This window comes from Haplochromis burtoni, unplaced genomic scaffold (assembly GCF_018398535.1).
Source record: "Haplochromis burtoni strain Fernald_Lab_line unplaced genomic scaffold, NCSU_Asbu1 Contig_21, whole genome shotgun sequence".
NCBI lineage: Eukaryota > Metazoa > Chordata > Actinopteri > Cichliformes > Cichlidae > Haplochromis > Haplochromis burtoni.
Genome location: NW_024582382.1, coordinates 1984434 through 2005106, shown reverse-complemented (window position 1 = coordinate 2005106; position 20673 = coordinate 1984434). Strand labels below are relative to the sequence as shown.

General features: G+C 37.6%; 1 protein-coding gene across 3 annotated transcripts; it reads right to left on the bottom strand.

Moving 5' to 3' along the window:
• Positions 1–119: 119 nt before the first annotated feature.
• Positions 120–19482, bottom strand: tmem184a (transmembrane protein 184a). Of its 3 annotated transcripts, XM_005920280.3 has the most exons (10): positions 19192–19481; positions 19028–19100; positions 18619–18825; positions 11066–11231; positions 10060–10150; positions 8371–8446; positions 5348–5439; positions 3955–4124; positions 3667–3864; positions 120–1394 (listed from the first exon to the last, which is right to left on the bottom strand). In XM_005920280.3, the coding sequence occupies exons 3-10, from the start codon at positions 18802–18804 to the stop codon at positions 1165–1167; spliced, it is 1209 nt and encodes a 402-aa protein (XP_005920342.1). In that variant the 5' UTR covers positions 18805–18825; positions 19028–19100; positions 19192–19481; the 3' UTR covers positions 120–1164. The 3 variants fall into 3 exon arrangements, with proteins under 3 accessions (XP_005920342.1, XP_005920343.1, XP_042074553.1); XM_005920281.3 differs by lacking the exon at positions 19028–19100 and having other exon boundaries at positions 19192–19482; XM_042218619.1 differs by having other exon boundaries at positions 19028–19481.
• Positions 19483–20673: the final 1191 nt, after the last annotated feature.

Here is a 20673-nt window from a genome sequence, read left to right as displayed (position 1 = left end):
CCAAATGTATATTAATTTCTGCTTTCCCAGAAAGACAGGCATTATTGGCACAAGAGGGTATAAAAATTCACAAGCATTTGTTAGCCTCTGTTTTAAAACAACTCTCATGTTTGCTGAAGGGGAAAAAAAAAAAAGAAAAAAGAAATGAGCAAAAGTCTTTTTCTCCTAGCACAGGTTTTGGTTTTATCTAGGCCTGAGATACACACAATAAATATTAATAGGATCTTTAAAATTATACTCCAAACAGAACATATCATATCATATCAAAATAATCAAATTCTGTACAGATTTCACAATCCCTGGAACATGGAATCATAATGTAAATAGTGATGTCCACATGTCAGCCTAAAAAAAACAAAATAAAGCGCCACTAAAAGTATTTACAACACTGCAGGAACTGTGAAAAACAAATCTAGTAAACTGCTGTCTAGTTGCACTGAGTTTCACTCTTTAGCACACTGAGGAAATTAATGAGAATAATGTAACTCCCACACTGTAGGAGGCAGGTTTATCCAGTTTATCCCTGCTACGGTAGACACAAAGCATTGTGAAGTGCCTGCTCCAAAACTAATGTGTCTTTGAACAAATCCTTCCATTTGTCAGGAAACCGTGCTGAGGAATGCTCAGCAAATACTTCAAACAAGCAGATGCGGGAAACGGTCCATGAAGTGCCACTCCCAGCCATCGCTGGCTTCCCTGCTTCCCACCTGGAGTCACACATTAATCATCTCCTCTTTGAAACTGACATGAATCAGAGGGAGCACACTTCAGACGGCCAGAGCGCGAGCAGTGACATAATGACAGAATCAGCATCGGCGACACAGCTGAAAATCCAGCAGCTTGATTTAAATAAAACACAGCGCTCCAGTCTTCTCTGATAGAGTGAAGGCGACATGTCGTTTTCATGCAATTATTACTGCTGATATGAACTCAGATCAGATATCTGGCTATTAAGCTATTCATTTTAATACGTAATCCATCATGTGGTCAAATTAGCATTGAAACAGGACAGAAGTAGGAAGCTCATCTGAAATACTGGGAAACTGAAAATTAAACACCTGGGTTCAATCCAGCTTTATGCACTATAAGATAAAGCTGTTCCTCCAGGGGGTCAGCAACAGGGGTGGGAAGGGCACAAACACCTGGATCTTGCTGGAAAAATGCCTAGTACTCATCATCAGATGTAATCAGCATGATTTTGTCAGACTTGCGGGAGCTCTTGCTGCCTGTGGCCACTTTTCCATTTGTGGTGGGCAGGGTCACCTCCTGTGTGGATTGCTGGGTGTACTGCTGATAGGCTGGAGAGAAGTTGTGGATGGCATCCTGCACCATGTCTCCCGGGTTTATCGTTTCCTTCAGACCACTGGAAATGCTCTGCATTGGTGGGAGAATTTCTGTAGAAAAGCAGGAACGAGGACAGGGGCACATTACCGATCAGACAAAATGAGACTGCAATATAATTGCTTTAAAAATTTCACAAAAGTGATCAATTTGGCCATCTGAATGCAAATAAATGTGAAGGAAGTGAACATTTATTTTTTAAAAATAACGGCATAATACTTTATTAAATCACTGAAAATTTAAAAAGGAGTAGAGTTTTCATGTACTGACAATAATGTCTATCAAAACGTCCCAATTGCAATGCTAGCAATTGGTCACAAAAAGTAATTTCATGTCTTAAAAAACAACAACAAACTAATAAACCCTTAATAATGAATTCCAGTTATTGGTGGGATCAAGTTTTAATAATTTGTTAGTACTTCTAAATGTTCAAAACATCCAAACATCCGCTAATCTGTGCAATCAAGATTGTTTGATCATTGTATTGATTTCATTGTAGAGACAAAATGGTTTTTGATCTGGTTAAGTGACCAAAAATAGGGCTTGTCGCCATCAAGTGACTAAATATTTAATTTGTACTGTCTGTTTATTGTAAGACAACAATAAAAAATAAAAAAGGGGGTGGGGGGCTGGTAAAAAAAAAAACACACAGATTTTGGTTTCAGGGTCACTGGCTCAGGCTTACGAAGGTGTGCAACGAGAAGCGTAAGGTGTGGTAGTTAGGCATGGCTGACCAAGGTTTGGTGAAACTGTAAACCAGAGGGTGTGGCAACTTCTGAAATAACATATATCGGGACAGTGGCGCAGCTGCCCCTCTGTTGGTCTTCCTTGGTCTCTTGTGTTCTGGGGGCCTCTGGATGTCTGGAGTTTTGATCTCCTCCACACCTGCCTCACGCCCTGGAGGACGGGGCTGTGGCCCCCCCACACCCTCTAGCAGATTATTACATGAAGGAACCTTTTAAAAAAACAAAAAACAAGCGCGTCCATGCTCACAGGTGTACACACGGGTGATCACACCCACAAACTACACCCTTTTTGGCTCCTACCTCAAAGCACACTGTGTTCTGTTGATCTTATGTGCTGCACAATAATGTTTAACATTTAGTATTTACTGTCATATTCACATATATCATTGTGATGTTGTTTATTCTATTACTCTTGTTCTCTTCTGCTTGCTTTCTTTTTTCTTTCTCAGCAGGTGATCCAGGTGATTGATATATGCATTTTTTTTTCCTCTGCCCGTTCTGTTGGTTTTTGTCTTTTGCCCTTCTCCCCCGTCCCTCTTCTCAGCTGTTTCTCTTTCCCTCTTTCTTTCTCCCCTTCTTTCCCCCAGTCAAGTCTGTCCCGTATTCAGTAAGTGAAAATAAAATAAACAATAAAAGGTGAATCAAATGGACCATTACGGCAAGGCTGGGATGGTCAGTTTGGTAAAGTAAAATCCGTTGGGTATCTTTCTTTGCCTTTAGACAACAATTCTGATGGCAAAAGAGCCAAACGGGACAGGCCAAAAAAAAAAAAAAAAAAAAAAAAAAAAAAAAAAAAAAAAAAAAAAAAAAAAAAACAAACAAACAAAAAAAAATGAAATAACATATATCAACACCTGAGGAAATATGAATGTTATTGTCCCAAAGTTCAACTGTATTCTTGAACGGGGTGACTTAAAACTAATCTAATAATGAGGTACTCTATAGAGAAACACTGTTCTATCCAAGTGGACCACATTTCAATTCTGAATTCAAAGAAGTTTAAATGAAACTATGCCTTTTCATCAGCATTTCCAGAAATTGTGTATGGTACGAATTTTAAGGAATGTAGGATTTCCTATATCAGGAAACATTGCAAAATGGCAGAAGACACATCTTTTAGCTTCTATTTGCAATTTTCTTGCAAGCAGCATCGCTCACTTCATCCTTTTTAAAGTACAGTGCCTTTCCCCTCATTTTCCTCTGGTTTGCTCAAAGGCAAATTTTCTCTAACTTATTAGTCAAATTATATGCTCAGCAACTCCAACAGTCACATAGTTCAGGTTTGCACTAGATTTAACTCAAGTGCAAATGTGTAAATCTATAGCTACACATTTCAGTTTCTATATCGCTTAAATCAGAGGTATTGTGACTCCTCCAAGTTGCTGGTCTAAAGAGGTACAGGGCAATTCAATTACTTTTACTTCCCAGGCTTTCAGGCCAGTGTCACTCCTTATTCTCTAGGGAAGAAGGGCAATTAGCCTGGGAAGACGTCAACAGATTTTCAAGGCGAGGACAAGAGGTAACAATCAATTGTTTGTTGTTTGTTTCCTCTGTTCTCTGTAAAAACGACATCCCTCACCTGGCACTTCATTTTTTTTCTCCTGGTAGACAGTGCAGGTGAAGGCGTATCTGAGGGCAATGGCAGCAAAGAACATCTCAATGCAGATGATAAAGTTCTGCCAGCCTGCCGCCACAGTACCGGCGCCAACCTCGTGTCCGTCGATGAAAAGTGCATTGGGAATGACGCCACAGCGCTCCAGGATGGCGAGGACCATTCCTTCAAAAAGACAACATTTTTAAATCAGTTTATATAATTCTATAGACTGGCAAAGAAAAGAAAAAAAGGGGACACACACACTGAGCTTACCTTGCCAGAAGGATAAGAAGATGACGGATTTAATTGTGAGAAACTTGAGCACCGGTTCGTACGGTCTGAGCAGGTCACTTGTTGCGAAGAAGAAAAGGAATAGAGCGTAGAGGGCTAGGCTGACTGAAATATTGTAGATGATTGTGATATACAGGTATCCTCCATTCACACTGCATGAAAAGAAAGTTGGAAGAACGGCATAGTAAATTTGCAAACATATATAGGATTTTTTTTGATAGTGTCTACTTATTTGGGTTTTGGCTTCTTCAGCTCTTCAAGCTGACTGAAAAGAAGTGGCTTAAATTTGAGGACATTTCAGCCATATCGCATCTTTTTGTCCTCTTCTTTGAACAAGAGGTTAAGACTTTTATATATACACAGCCTTCTTATTTTTAGGATGCATCCAGTAAACAGACATTTTTGATTGTCAGCCTGCCTTTTTACCCTTTTTGCATTCTAGAGAGCCTCTCTGAGGATTCAGCTGTGACTACACTAATTACTCCCATGCAGTATACCGTGCACGGTTGGCTGAAAGCGTATAAGTAAACAATCTGTGAATCATTATAGCCTTACTGCAGAGCCTAAAGAAAGATGTGAAGAAAGACACTTATTTCTGACTGCCATTTTTCCTGTTGAAGTATATGAAGAAATAATAACTTTAAACTTCTAAAAAGCGGGCGATGATATAAAGCTGATTGGATACTTCTATAAAAAGCCCTCATTGAACTCTGTGCTTCGTTTTGAAACAAGTGTTGTCACAGCTGAATCTTCAGAGAGAGACGGTGAATCAAGAGGCACAGAAGAGCACCTGAAAATAAGTCGGGCAGAATTTACGGCCTGCAGATTTTATAGCTTTTGATTATATGCTAAAGCTAATTTTATTGAATATATCACACTCTCCTTGTTCTGTTAAAAACCTTATTGGCACATGTGAAGCACTAAAGTATGCTGTAATTAAATCTTTCTGTCTGCAATTTATCCCCAGCTTTTGACAGACAAAGTAAAAATGTGAAATGAAGCAATGCTTCTCCTCCAAGCATAACAGGAAAAGAATGAAGGGCTTTCATTTCAAAACACTACATTTCAGGGAAAGTTGCAAAAAGCAATAACTTCACATTATCAACAATGCCAATGAAGCTGTGAGTGTGGCTACACATGTGACACAACTGGGACAAACGCAGCAGGGCACCTGTGAAGTTTCTATCCATCAGTTTCAGCTTAAAATAAATACTTTTAATTCAACTATTTTCATCATGCCAGCTGTGAAGAGGTGATATAATTATCTCTATTTGCAAATTGTTCCCATGCACATAAAGAGCAAACAAGCCTTCTGGCTATCATGTGGAAGCATATGATACATGGAGAAGGAAATGCAAAGAGAGGTGGTGCTCACTTAAAATCTCCATCGTGATATTTGCCAAAGGCCTGCAGGATGATGGTGATGACTGCCATGATGGGTTTGACAACACAGAACTGGAGAGTCGCCTGAAGAAGAAATTGTAATTCAGAATGAGACATCAAGAAACTATGAAGGAGGATGTGAGAATCTGTTTGCACATCTGACAGACGAAAACAGTGGGTTATATCCCCAATCCCTTTAATGTCGTCACCAGCCATTTTCCCACCTCACAAGGTATGATTTTTTACATTATATGTCGTATACACCAATTCAGTTATTGTTTGTATTTAGTACAGCTAATAAATGTATGAGCTTACACAATTGCAGAAAAAAAGAAAGAAAAAACCCCCCACAATTCCATCTCCTAACATGGTAATAAACGGGTTAAAAGACAAATAACCGTTTTATGGTTTTATGAGGGGTTATGCACTGAACCATTTTTTGGCTCTGAGAAACAACTTCCTGGGATCTCTTCTGGTTGCTGGACAATTGCTCAAAGGTAAGAAACTGTCCTGCAGCATCGTCCCATAAAACAACAAATTGTTTTTAAACATCAGTTTCTGTGCAGAGTTATCATATCCAGTCTTTGAACTACGCTAACTGCTCTTAAATCAAGCTGACAGATGCTCTCAGCAACAAAACAAGCAGGCATATTTCATACAACAAATCATTGCTGTAATTATTAAAAGACTTAAAACACCTTATCATTGTAAAATATTAATTATTTGGCTAAATTAACCTACAGGATACATGTTTTAATGCTGATCTGGATGGAAGGTGGATGAAACAACAAAGTAGGCAGCGAATTGAGACCTGCATGCATGCATGCATCCCAAGAGTGACAGGTACTCTGTGTTGTGTATTGAAGCCAGAACTAACCAATTTGAAAGAGGTTGCTCTAAACTCCCATCACTGCCGCTACACTTGAAAGCAACAGACCAGGTCTTTTCAACTTGAGGGATTTCCAGTGACGATGGTCAGCTTGGCAAAACGGCATCGATAATCGTTTAGAACACCGATTTACTTTGAAGCTCAAGTACCAGCAGTTTTCACTTACCGTACACCTATTCGAGTGCAAGCTTGTCACCCAAGTAATTTGCATGATACTTCCTGCCATGCTTAAAATTGAAAACAAAATACACGGCCATAGTTTGCAGTGGATTAACAGTCAACCATGGTTTCTGGTTCAAATTAATTCAGTCCAAGCAATCCACAGTCTTCATACACTTAAATACTAATCTCAGATACATGTGAGAGTGCACTGCATGATACATATGTAAGAGGACACTGTAATTCTGCATGTTTTTTCATCTTGACTAACAACTAGTCAGTGAGTCTCTTTGCTGTTTGGTGTTAACCATGTAGATTTCACACTACACACTAGAAGTGCGATAAGAAACAATCAAAACAGTAAAGCTGAGGACACAAAAATATTGTGAAGCTCTTCAAAGCCCTGGAAAGCTGAAGATGTATATTATTCCTCTGCCAAGGAGCTGAGATGGAGGTATGTTTTCAGAGCTTTTCGTTTGTCTGTCAGCAGGATTACACAAAAAACTACTAAACTGAGTTTCATGAAACTTGGTTGAGAAGAGGACAGTGGGCAAAAGAAGAATCTTTCATTTTACAAACAGATCCAGACATTTCAAATTCCAAAACAAGGCATAAGCTTTGGTGAGGATTCGCTCACAGAGGGCGACTTCATGTCAGCCTAATTCAACTTGTGATTACAAATTTGCACATTTGATAGAATATTAAGTACAGCAACCTATTAAAATGATCAAACTACAACACTTTGTGGTCATACCATGTTTTACTGCACCTTATTTGTTTATTTGGAAGCAAAACAGCCACAATTCACATCCACGGGATTTCACTTGTGCTCAGTTTCAAGAAAATGATTCCCCAAAGCATCCGACAATGAGATAAATGACTTAAAACTGAAATGTCATCGAACAGTTTAGGATGTAAGAGCAGCTTATCCTCTAACCTTATCTTCAAGAAACACCATGACTCCAGGCTGCTTTTTCATATCAGTATTTCATTTGTTAAGCCCCCTTATAATCACAAACTGACGCGTTCTCAAAATGTGCGAAGAATTTTAATGCTCGTTACACCCGTGAATGTAGATCGAGGCCTATCAGATGTCACGTTCTTCCAGTTTAAGTACTTTCTTGTAAAGAAACTCACAGAGAACAGTATTTTCTTATTCTGAACCACAGCTTTGTGTGATCGATATGAAGTGCTTCAGTGATTTAGTTCAAATATATTAATATGTATGGCAGCCACTTAAGCTTGTTTGGAGCAACTGTCAATGACTTTGCTTTGGTTTACATAAGCAAAACAGAATTTAATCAGTTGTAAGGTGCTAGATTTATAGAAAGCTTAGTATTAAGCCCTTTCTCTAGGCCTACGTTTCACTGATACACAACAAATTACAAAAAAAATACTGGAGTATCTGGATCTATCTTCTTCTTGTCTTGTCTTAATTACCCCCTCGTAGAGAATTATCTTGTTTATAGCTTTACCTCAAAGAAATTGCAAGATTTTCCTTTTAAAACATTTCATGGAGGACTTCTGCCAGGGCACAATGAGTGTTTATCACTTGCTTCTTATTAAAAAAATGTTCATTTTATGCATTTTCTTTTGAAGACAGTTCTAATATCCATCAGTGTTAGACTGGAAGCTTGTGCAGCATCCCAAGACACTGGGATGAAGCACTGCGCTGACAGCTCATATCATCGCTCTGTGTTTATTATCAAACTGCTTTCACCTGGCCTCGATTGCTTTTGTTTTCCTTTTTGTAACCAATGGATGTTATCCTCTGAAAAAACACAGAGCCAATTATAACAGCTGTCATTTTTAAGCAGTCTGAAGACTCGAAGTGAATAATAACTCACAGTGAAGGGTTTTCGTTTTCTTTTTTTTGGATGTATTCTTGTTTTCACTTTGTGCGAGTTTATTTCAGAGGCCTGAAGGAGAGTTTTTAGAGCAGAGATAAAAGCATGATTGAAGCTTACCTGTTTGCAGAATCTCAAAAAGCCAATGGAGTAGCTCATTCCAACGAGGCAGCAGGTACCATACAGACAACTTGATCTGTCAAGTCAACAGAACATGAGGAGTTTTTAAGTTGTGTCAATACTGAAATGTCTGATAACAAAATCAAGCAAAGTACACAAAAGATATTTTTCAAACAAAAACTCAAGACATCAATTTGTTCAAGCTTTTGTGGAGATTTTACATTTTATCTGGCTATATTTTAGATTACTGTGAACTGAGTATATTTGGGCTTTGGATCATTGGTTTGACAGAAAAACACATTAGAAGGTATCACCTGGATCATGAGGATCTATACATATCTATATAGGTATATATCTTTTTATTATTTAATATTTTTATTTTTAATTTTTCAACTGTTTAACTCAAATATCTAAATCAACCAATGGCATTGCAGCAATCCAATGCATTTAGGCATGTAGACAAGCACAGGATAACCTGTTTAAATTCATCTTCTCTTCTCCATTCAATCATTAGAATGTAAAGAGTAGTGCTTTAAGAGAATTTGAGCTTGGCATGGTTGTTGGTAACAGCAGCTGGACTGAATACTTCAAAAATCGCCCATCTCCTGAGATTTTCCTGCATCTCTACGATTTACAGAGACTGGTCCAAAACGAAAATATCCAATAAGTGTCAATTCTCTGGGTGAAAATGTCTTGTTGATGCCAGGTGAAATGGCCCAACTGCCTGAAGTTGAAAAAGGCAACAACAACTCAAACAACCACTTGTTAAAACCAAGATATGCACAAGGCTATCTCTGAATGCACAGCACATGTAACCTTGAAGAAGATGGGCTACTGCTGGAAAAGAACACACCGGGTGCCACTGCTGTCAGAGGAGAGCATGAAACAAAGCTGCAATTTCACCAGAATTGGAAGATGAGAACTGGTCTGATGAATCTTAGTTCCTACCTTTCGGACGGTAGGGGTGTTGGTGAAAACAACATGAAAGCACCGATTCAACCTGCTTGTATCAATGTTTCAAACTGGTGGTGGTGGTGTAATGGTATTGGGGATTTTTTCTCGGCAGACTTTGGGCCCATTGGAACCAAACTAAAGATCGTTTAAATGTCATACCTTATCTGAGTATTGTTGCTGACAATGTTTTCCTTTTATAGCATGGTCAGCAACCATTTATAGCTTTATATGCAGTGTGTCCATATTCTGATGGCTGCTTCTGATAATGTCACAAAGCTCAAATCAGAGTTTCCATTGAATTCCTAAAGGGTGAATGATCCTTAAACAAGATAAGCATTATACATCTTGTCTCCACCAGCTCTGTCAAGAAATACCATCATTTAACAGAGATCAGCATTAGAGTCTGAACACACTCGAGAAACTGGCCCAGACTAGCTGCCCTATGGCTGAGTCAGCCATAAACACAGCTTATGAAGACTGGGTAAAAGCAGAGAGATAAAGAGAAGCCTCACCTATGAACAACACAGCAGTTTATTGGTAGCACTTTCACTGTGCTGTTCAAACAAAATGCTAATTCAAGAGTAGAAAACGCACTTTGGACCTTTTGGGATCATAAAAAACAACTATAGTTGGTTCCAGGTGAACTAATGTATTTATTACTCCTAGGTCAACGTAATCATTAACACTAAAAAGCTTTCCATCATGTACATGTAACATAGAACTGAGTGCACTCACTGTATAGGCTTCCCTCGGATCTCTGACATGATTGCACTCTCTCCTCTCAAATACTCAAAGGACAGGCTCAGGAAATTGTAAATGACAAAAGCTGTAACAAAAAAGGAAGAGTTATTTGTCTTTTTACCAAATTTCAAACACATTTCACTGAATAATTTAAACTGTAGGATAATTTTCCATCACCTTTAAGTTTAACTTCACCAAAAAGGTCAAATCATTTTAGAGGAAAAAACTTTCACATGATAAAAAATAATTAGTCCTACATTTTATAACAATAAATGTTTTAGTCCTTACATTAAGAAGCTTCTAAGGGTTCTGTGTCTCGGAAATCCCTTCCTAATCCTTTGTTGCTATTTAAAGAGGGATTAATGAAGCTAATGCAGATGGTGTCCAGTCAAGAGAAGGTTCATTATGTTTTAGCCGTAGCCGCTGGTGGTATTCCAGTCTTCCTGCTTCCTGATGCACCGCACTATCAATCAGCCACAAAATTGGCCTGCAAACTGGAAACTAATCGCTTGAATAATGCATTTCCTATTTTTCTTCTTTCTCAAATTACTTGTAATCCATTTTGCATATGATTCACCTTTGCCACCGGTGAAGTGCTTTAGTCTCAAAACTTCAATTCATAATTATAGGTACACTGTAGAAAGCGGCTACTCTACCTAACTGCCACCTAGAGAACAGGGTTTAAATTAGATTTGCATATTGAAAGTTGCTGCAGGATTTTCAATATCAAACCAAAATAAATTACCTTTCCTGAAAGACAAAACACTGCAAACCAGGGAACAAAACAAATTCACCAAAAAAAATTCACCTCACCCTAAAAATGTAACACCTGAAATAATGAGGTCTACGCACATGAGAACAACGACTGCTGTGAAAAACTAGTTTGGTTACTTCCTTGTGTTTCTACTCCTGGCAGCCATATAAAACAAAGGCAGGGAAGTAACAATGACTGCCCATGAAGAACACCATCACCCACAGTACTGGTTCTTGTGATACTTACCTTCATAGCAGTCTCGGACAGAATCAAAGTAGACATAGTACTGGTTGTTGCTGATGAAAAGAAGGCTGAGCCAAGAATCAAAGGCATAAACTGGCACAATAAACAGGATGCGGATGATGTAGCGCTGCTCATTTGGGACGGTGTAGGATCTAAGGTGTGTATAGATCTGCAATGAAAACATAGTTAAAGCATAGGAGAACAATTAGGAAACAAATAACCCTTTTATTGCCAAACATTAATACAGAACCACAAAAAAGGGTTATGAATTCAATAACTTCTATAACTATAGAAGTGATGTCTCATGGATTTTTTTTCACATTCTGTCTCTCACAGCTGAAGTGTACCTCTGGTGCAAATTACTGACCTCTGTCATCATTTTAAGTGGGGGAACTTGCACAATCGGTGGCTGACTAAATACTTTTTTGCCCCACTGTATTTATTAGAATAGTCACTAGACTTTGCATAAACATGAAAAGGGTTAAGGATTTACAACAGGGTTGTTATTAAGTGGAGATGATTTATTGGTATGATGTAGATCATTCAAAACACCAAGTTTTATATGTTAAATGTCAGTATGTTATTAACTTAAAATCAATATGTTTATGTATATCAGTAGCAGAGATGAAGATCATATCACATTTTATGACCAGGTATTTCAAGAGTCAATTCAGCCTCCATAAGGCTTAGATTTTTTTAATCACTGCATACTGATAATAAACTTAATAAAACTGTAACTCACCATTGTTTAATGTCTTTGGACTTTGAAGTTTTTACTTTATGGTTACTTATCAAGCTTTTCAGCTTATCAGACATCCGTAGTGGAGAATGGTAACATAGGGGTGATAACTAATTCATTTTTTTTCTGTAATATACTTACATATCTATATTATTGCTAATATATATTGTAATATATCTATATCATGGCTAAAGCACTTCTGGATGGATGCAAACTGCATTTCGTTGCCCTGTACCTGTGACATGTGCAATGACAATTAAGTTGAATTCTATTCTAATTCTATTTTTCTACAGAGAAGAAACAATATAAACCACAAGAGTGTAAACACTAAAATGCCAGGCTCCCAAGAGCAACCATGTCACCATTTTCTTTTTAATCTGGATGGTATTCCTCGCCACATTGTATCTTGCCCTGACTGTTCTGTCTGCCACAATGAAATACTAGAAGCATGTTGTGTAGAATAAAGAGAAATTACCTAACGCCCATTTTAATGACCTCCCCAAACAAAGTTACTGACCACACCTTACATTGTACAGCTCTTAACAATATGATCGGTAACTGGACTTGGTTTCAATTGAATTATATTTAAAATGTGATGTAGTGTATCTGGCAACACACACATATCACATGGCAGACAACTCAGCTGTAGTTTTTAGACTTTATATAAAAATCATCACCTGACAGGATAGTTTTACAATCATGTAAAACAGTCGTGTTCAAAGCGCCTACTTAAAATGAAGTATGGATAATAAAGTTAAGAAAGTGACTGGGTTTTACTATGTGTTTATGTTATGAAAAAATGTTAAATGTAATTGTTCCTTTTGATGCTCTAAAGGTGACGTAATGCAATGCCACCACGGAAGTACTGTCTACCATCAAGATTAAGAAATCCACAGCAAAATGCTGCAACATAAAGCAGTTGGGAAATATGGTGGTGGTTATATCCCAACTGTTTGTATCACAGAAATTTAAATTGATACAGTCTTGTCAAACTTATAATCATAGGAGCAATTGAACACAACAAAACCCAATGTTTATACTTATATCAGATTAAAACGAGTCTGTTTTGTATAAGAAAAACTTGTTCACAGGTTCTGTGGTAATATAAAGATAACGCCTTTAATAAGCAGCTAAACAATGGCTGTTAGTACTAATATATAGTAGTGAGAAAAGGTTTGACCCCCCCTTCTGATTTTTTATTTTTTTGCTTGTTATCACATTTAAATGTTTTAGATCATCAAACAAATTTAAATATTAGACAAAGATTAAAAAAGGTAAACACAAAATACACTTTCTAAATCAAGACGCTTATTATTAAGGTGGAAAAAAAAATCCAACCCTATATGGCCATAGAAAAAGGGATTGCCCTCTGAACCTAATAACTGGTTTGACCACCCTCAGCAGCAACAACTGTTTGATGAGTCTTTGACAACACTGTAGAGGAATTTTGACCTACTCATGTTTTTAATTCTGGTATGACGTTCCTTTTCTGAAATGCTGCGTTACTTTCCGCCAGATGTAATAGGATAAACCTTCCAAAAGATGTAAACCTTTGTCAGTGCACAGAATATTTTCCCAAAATCTCTGGGATCATCCATTTGTTTTTTGGCAGATGTGAGATGAGCCTGCGCATTCTTTTTGTTCAGCAGTGGTTATATCCTTGGAGTTCTCCAATGGATGCCATTTTTGCCCATTCTCTTATTTGTTGTTGAATCATGAACTCTGACCTTAACTGAGACATGTGAAGCCTGCGGTTCTTTCATGCTGTTCTGGGTTATTCTGTGACCTCCTGGATGAGCTGTCAATGTGCTCTTGGAGCAATTTTAGTAGGCTGGTCATTTCTGGGAAGGTTCATCACTGTTCCAAGTTTTCTCCATTTGTGGATAATGGCTCTCACCATGGTTCACTGGAGTTCCAAAGCCGTAGAAATTGCTTTGTAACCCTTTACAGACTGATAGATGTCAGTGACTTTGTTTCTCAGGTTTTTCTTTAGATGTGTTGCTTTTGAGATCTTTTAGCCTGCTCAACTTTGCCAGAAAGGTTTTATTCAATGATTTCTTGTTTTTACAGTCGTCCAGTAATCAGGCCTGAGTGTGTTTAGTGAAAATGAACTCAGTTTTCCATAAAATGTGGTTAATCACAGTAAATTCACAATTTAACATAAGCGCAATGACATATTTCACACAGGACCAGGTAGGTTTGGATAACTTTTCTCCCTTAATCAGTGAAATCATCATTTAAACACTGCATTGTGTATTTATTCAGGCCATCTTTGTGCAAAATAAAATTTGTTTAATGATCTGAAACATTTAAGTGTGACACATATGCAAAACACTAGGAAATCAGGAAGGGGCAAACACTTTATCACGCAACTGTAACTTCAGTAACTGCAATGTAAAGGTTCTTGATTTTCAATTAACATATTTTTTTTCAATATCTTGTAACTAGAAAAAGTCTATCTAAAGCCATTTTAATTTACAAGCGCTTGTAGTGCCATTTTCAAAGTTACTTTTTACCTAGACAACAGTAAGAAAACAAAACATGCCCAGCTAACCTTACAATTACTGTAATTAATTACCAACAATTTGAAGCAAAAAGGGTTCTCTTGCTTAAATGTATTATTTAAACATCCAAAAAGTGTCTAAAGACGTATAATAACACCCAAATTAGCATATTGGGGTGAGGAGCTTGCAAAGTTGGAGTCTAATCAATGAAACAAAATTGTAGGTGTGCATTGGAGCTAAAGAAGGAAAAAAAGCCACAAGCAAAGCAAACCATTTGCTACACAGCATCCATTGATATTTCTTGGTCAAAACAGTTACTAAACTTATGAGCATCAACTATATTTACATAAAAAAACAAGAGTTAAAATTTACTAATGAGCCCAGTTAGAGAGGTTGTCACTAGGTGGAGACCATTTAGTACTGCGGGTACTCTACCTAGAAGTGAGTTCTGGGCTACAAAACCACAAGTACGTGGTTTTTAGCGGCTATTGAAAATCATGTCACATTTTATGACCAGCTAATTCCATAGGGCTCCCATACTTCTTGTCAGAAGTCATGTATACTGATAACAAACTTAATAAAACTGTAACTCACTTTTTGAAAATGTCTTAAAAAAGGAAGTTAGTGATGTGTAAGTGTCAACTTTAAGCTTATCAGACACTCTTATACCGATAATAACTAATGTTCCTTTTGTTTCTATAGAACAGACAAGACATATCACAAAGAGTGAACACAGACATATCAAACTCCTGAGTGCAACCATGTCATCTTTTTCTTTTTAATCTGTATGGTGTTATTTCTTGCGGCACTTTATCTTGTCGCGACTCTTCTGACTGCCACAATGGAATACAAAAGGACAGAGGCATGTTGTCTAGAATAAAGAAAGATAATCCACCCTCCCACACCCTCCCAGAACATTCCTGCTACTAAATTACTAACCACACCTTACATTGAGGAGCTCCAACTTAAGTATATGTTCGCTATCTGGACTTTGTTTTAACAAACTGGTAAAAAGTCTTAACTTATTATTTTTACACACATGTGCATACACATACATACACACACAGTTGCCTCTATAAACATGGTTGACGACACGTAAACTAACACATGCACCATATGGCAGACAATTCAGCTATCATTCTTATCAGTGACCTTTAGCTTTTAGACAAAGCTTTACATAAACACGGAACAATTATTACACCAGTGAGTCACATTTATTGATTACTACTGTTAATATGGTTAAGAAAGGGATTGGCATTTTCCAGTCTGCTCTTAAATAAATAAAATGGAAATAAAACACATATCTGTTAGATAAGTAGTGGAAAGTCTGAGGAAGGTTCTTCCTTTCAGAGCTCTTGGGTAATGCAACGCTAATACGTAACCACAGTGGCTAAGACTGTCAAGATTAACAAATCGACAGTAAAACTTGGGAAATATGGAAGAGTTATATCTGTAGTAGTGTCTCTTCAGCTAAAAAATAAAATTTCACTGAAAAATTAGTCAAATTATCTCCTCAGTATTGCTATACTATTGCTGAAAATGGATGCAGTCAAGCACAAAGACCTCTTAAAGTAGAGTGATTAATAAAGAGAGACGACATTTTCTGGTAATAACTCAAGATTCATTCTTCATAAAATGACAATTTGAAGAAAAAAAAAGGACTAGCAGTTTAAATTTCCTCAGTAAACGCAGACACTTATGACTCATCAGTCAGATACCTCTATATGAGAGGTAATCCAATTAATCCCACCAAGCTCATGTCAATTTAGCCTAAAAATAAAAACATTATCTCAACTCTGACCATACCGCCTCCAATATTTGTATGATTATTTTTGTGGTTATTTCTGGATTGGCTGTAGCTCATTAGGTGGAGTGGAAGGGTGATGGTTTGTTCCCCGACTCCCCCAGTCTGCATGCCAAATATCCTTGGGCAAGGCACTAACCACAAGTTGTTCTCTGATGCATCCATCAGAATATGAATATATGTGAATGTTAGCTAGAAAGCACTTAAAGGATAGAAAATGCTTCTGTGAATGGTTGAATGTTGTATAAAGTGCTTTGAGTGCTCTGGGAGAGTAGAAAGGCACTATATAAGAATTAATCCATTTAGACCATTATTTTTGATCTTTTTAAATTGTTAACTGAATAGCTTCAATTTAAAAGGTTACTAAAGACTTTAAAACAAACATTGTTGGACATTAGAAAAGCTGTGATGAGATTTTTTTAATATAATTTTAGGGTATCTTATCAAGACAAATTGACAAATCCAGTCACTCAAAAAAGAACTGCCACATTAACTGATACAGAAAATAATTACAACTTCACCTTAGACAAGCACACAACTAGTCTGTGGATCACAGAACTTTCTCTACATTAAATGAACTCTAACCTCGTGTAGAGCATAAAAAAGAAATCCTTCAGATATATCATTTTCAGTCATTTTTGTCACAAATTTATGCAAAGCCAAAAAGATGAGTGCTTTGACTGGTGACGGCACTGGTGTTTGTGACAACCCTTCAGTGTACGTGGTAATGGGTGTGTTTAAAAGCATTTTGCAGCGCTGTAGGAAATTGAGAAAATTATTACCAATTTAATTTTTTTTTTTCACATGAATGCAAAAAAATGGCATGAATGGATCTAAAAATCTCACTTATAGCACTTTACTCAGCACATCCCCATTTCAGCCTACACATTAAAGGCTGATTACTGTGAAAACGGTGGCCATCATTTCACATATAGTGAAGCAGATTGTAGAATGATGCCCTAAATTTGCTTTAAAACACAGAAATATATATCCTTTCTGACTCCGCAGGCAAATCGTAGTTGTGTGATGAAAAATGGCTTCAGCCCACAGTATGGATAAGGGAAAAATGAATACACAAATAAACTAGAACAGGACTGAATCTAAAGTATACATGGTAGCTAAAGGAGAATGCCTCCTGGAACACATAATACAGTCATAAAACATGACATAAATTCAGTCTGATGTTCTTAATCCCAAATGCTTCACGTTTCAAAGGGACCAATAAGCCCACCATACACACACAAACTTCACAGATTGCTACTCCAAAATGCACTGGAAACATTATAGCAGAGGATCTAAGGTCATCGTCGATATGTGTTTAGTATTCAGAATGTGAGTTTAAGAGTCTATAGCAATCCTCTGGAGCGGAGTCAGATGAAACACCACCAGCATTGCAACACTCCTCCTGCAGACCGTTTTATTCCCTCCTGTGCTACACAAAGGATGTCGGTTACAAGCCAGCATCCTCCCTGTGGAACACTTGTTGTTTATTTGTTCAATTAAGATGTCTTGCTGGCAAGTGTTTGGCCAAACATGTACTATATTAAAAAGATAGAAAACCAATTGGCTCGATACTGTGTCACAAATCCCTAAACACAGATTGCTTTTGAATCACTGATTGCAACATTTTAATGCTCTCTATGTCGCAAACTTATTTATCTAAATAAATAACGTGTCTTTCATTCATCACACTACCTAATATAAATATGACACTGTATACATTTAGTCCAATGATTCTGGATGGGTGCATAATCAGTATTTAGGCTATAAGATCAGTGAACATGAACACAAAATCCTCTTCCTTTATAATGTGGAAAATGTTATTTTAAAAAAAATCAGTTTGTTTCCCTGCTGATGGTGCACAGCACTCTTTGGCATTCACTATGAGTGAAAAAAACATAATGATCAGCTATCATCTCAGCACAGCGGGCACATCAACCACACATGTGGAAACACTTCTTTGCAGCAGTGATAAAATGGTTTCTGGGTAAAGGTAGTCTGTGGTGAGCCACTCATTCATCGTGGCCATGTTCTTACCCATACAGAGAGGGCTCACTGTGCATTCATTGTCCTGTAATAAGCTTGGGTATTTTTGTCCGTTTTAATCTAGTAGTCAACAACAACTAAAAAGTAAAACAACGCTCACACTCACAACAAGTGAGGAAGTCCAACCAAGTTAGGGACTAAATTACTTGCTTGCATGGGAAGAAAGTAATACCTTTAAATTAGATAAGAAAGTGCCAGGGTGAGAACCAAAACAAATAAACAGTAAAAGCAGGGACAGTGAAGTCAGTGCACTAATAAGCCTTTAGGAATAGAATAATTTGTTTTTGTCCTCTGGACAAGGAAGTGCAGCAAATCTGTTTCTGTTACACTAAAATGGTGAGCTGAACTCTTTATGCGTTTGCATCTTTGAGCGTGTGATGCTTTGTAATGCAGTGATTTTAGTTCTTTTCACGTATTTACAGTGATTTACATGAAAGCCTTTTGTGAAATGGTGCATACTCACCTGGTGACAAGTTATTAGCAAGGCAGACCAGACGAATATCCCTGAAAGGACCTGGGCAGCCACTGTGTTTAAAAACATCCCATTCTGTATGATTGCTCCGTTGCCTGATACAATAATGGTCATGTTGGACATGCCTGATTTTGAAGCATCCAGGGCAGACGAATTATTTTCGGTTAATGAAGCCATGTCTCCCGAAGAAAGGTTAATCTGAAACAGAAAGAAAACACACCAAGTCGGTTTAGTTTTTTTTACAGTGAGCACACGGCCCCTCTGTGTTTGACTGAGTGACTGCATGCTGCCCATTAGGCACAAGACAAAAAAGGCAATAGTGTTTGCTAAACGGACACAAGAAGTGCCATTTTTAAAGAAAAGAGATGAATGTGGTTCAAATGATCTTATCGACTCGTACCTTCTTTACAGTCAACAAAGAGATTTCCTTGTCCCGGAGAGGGCGGAAGTAGCTTTATCGCGTTTAGAAGTCACTGTCCACGAGCCAAAATTACACGACGAGCTTTAAGGGTGAAATATATTTTCAGAACAGCTAAACGTGACAATTTAGGCCCATTTACTAACCGCTCGTTGACTTCATCCGCGACGCAGTCAACAAACTAGACTTCCTTGTTTGAGGCAGGTGTCTCGCAGAGGTCGAAGTCCACACAGTCGGAGAGCATAAAAAATGCTTCTATAGAGTATACAAATATTGCGATAGAACCCGAATTTACTGCGAGATGCCACGAAATAACAAATAAAATTATAAACAGCAGAGATTTGAACGTATCCTCGAGTGGCGACTCTGGGAAGCGGCACAAATCAACAGGTTTACAGGTGGAAGGTTCACGTGACCTGGACTTGACGCCTGTCGTCATCACGTTACTTCAGTGACAGAAAGTGCGGCACATTTCCGCTCACAGGTGCGCTTACACCTGAGGCTAGAGGCAGAGATTCGCATAGAATTCAGTGGTTACGTGAAAGGCACATCAGGATCACCCATCATCATCATCTATGACACAGCCAAGGATATGCACCCAGACCCCAAGAATTATCGGTGAACTGGATGATTGCACCGACTGTAGCAGCATTTGCCGGCCTCCTCTCATATTATATACATCATGTATAACAAGACCACTGACTGTTGCTGCAAGATCACATAGACGGTGGCAGGACTTTCTTTAAAGGAGCCTGGACCAACAAACTCAGTGACACCTTGGTGCTGGTTTTGTATAATTAGACAAACATCATCTTATTCTTTACGTTGTCATATTATTGTAAAGTTTTTGTTATTGACTTTCCGTTTCTATGGGCTCTGCCTTCTGCCCTGTTTATGGGGAAAAATCTAAGATAAGATTCAAAGATGAGATGGTATTCTCTGATGGATTTAGATGAATGCTCAAGTGCACTAAAGCTCTACTAGCCTCTCATCAATGAGGAGCGCCCCTATGCAAAGTTACATGAAACAACAGGAAATTGGATAAACGCAGTGCTTTATTATGTTCTATTTCTAGTTCTACATTATTCATTTCTTTAGATGTTTTATTTAATGATGATGCTTTGACAAAAGTTGATAAATTTATAGTTACTTCTTGTCTTCTCTTCAAGGCAGACCCTAGGAGGAATTTGAGGAAGGTTACTTGGCTATGAAGATAATAAAATATGTAAAATATGACCTGGCCTCATTAAGGGAACATCGGGTTATATGACAAAAAGTGCTATTCAGTACCTGTTCATACTATTTTTATGAACTCACAACTTGTGACTGAATATTTAAAAAATGTTGTCTTTGTCTTTTCCTAATAAGTTTTCCTTGACGTTAGTATAAAGAATCATGAGGGCAATAAAAGCTGTGAAAGAAAATAATGCCCAGTGCTCCAAAAATGCTTGTGCTTTATTTTACTTGATAATGTGACAGCGGACATTGTTGATGTGACTCATTTAAACTATGTTGGCTGAAATAAGAGTGAATAACAGTGAAAAATATCATTAATTAAAAAAATAAAACCAAAAAAACCGTAACAGGAAAGAATTCAGTTGCTGCTTTGTTTTCAATCTTATACTAAC

What these genes read in the sequence shown, in the direction of transcription:
- tmem184a (XM_005920281.3), bottom strand. Translation starts at nt 18,804, where the DNA reads ATGGCTTCATTAACCGAAAATAATTCGTCTGCCCTGGATGCTTCAAAA. An exon ending in TGTCCGAGACTGCTATGAAG is followed by an intron (nt 10,151 to 11,065) that starts GTAAGTATCACA and finishes TTTTTGTTACAG; the next exon opens with CTTTTGTCATTTACAATTTC. An exon ending in CTTCTTATCCTTCTGGCAAG is followed by an intron (nt 3,865 to 3,954) that starts GTAAGCTCAGTG and finishes GTCTTTTTGAAG; the next exon opens with GAATGGTCCTCGCCATCCTG.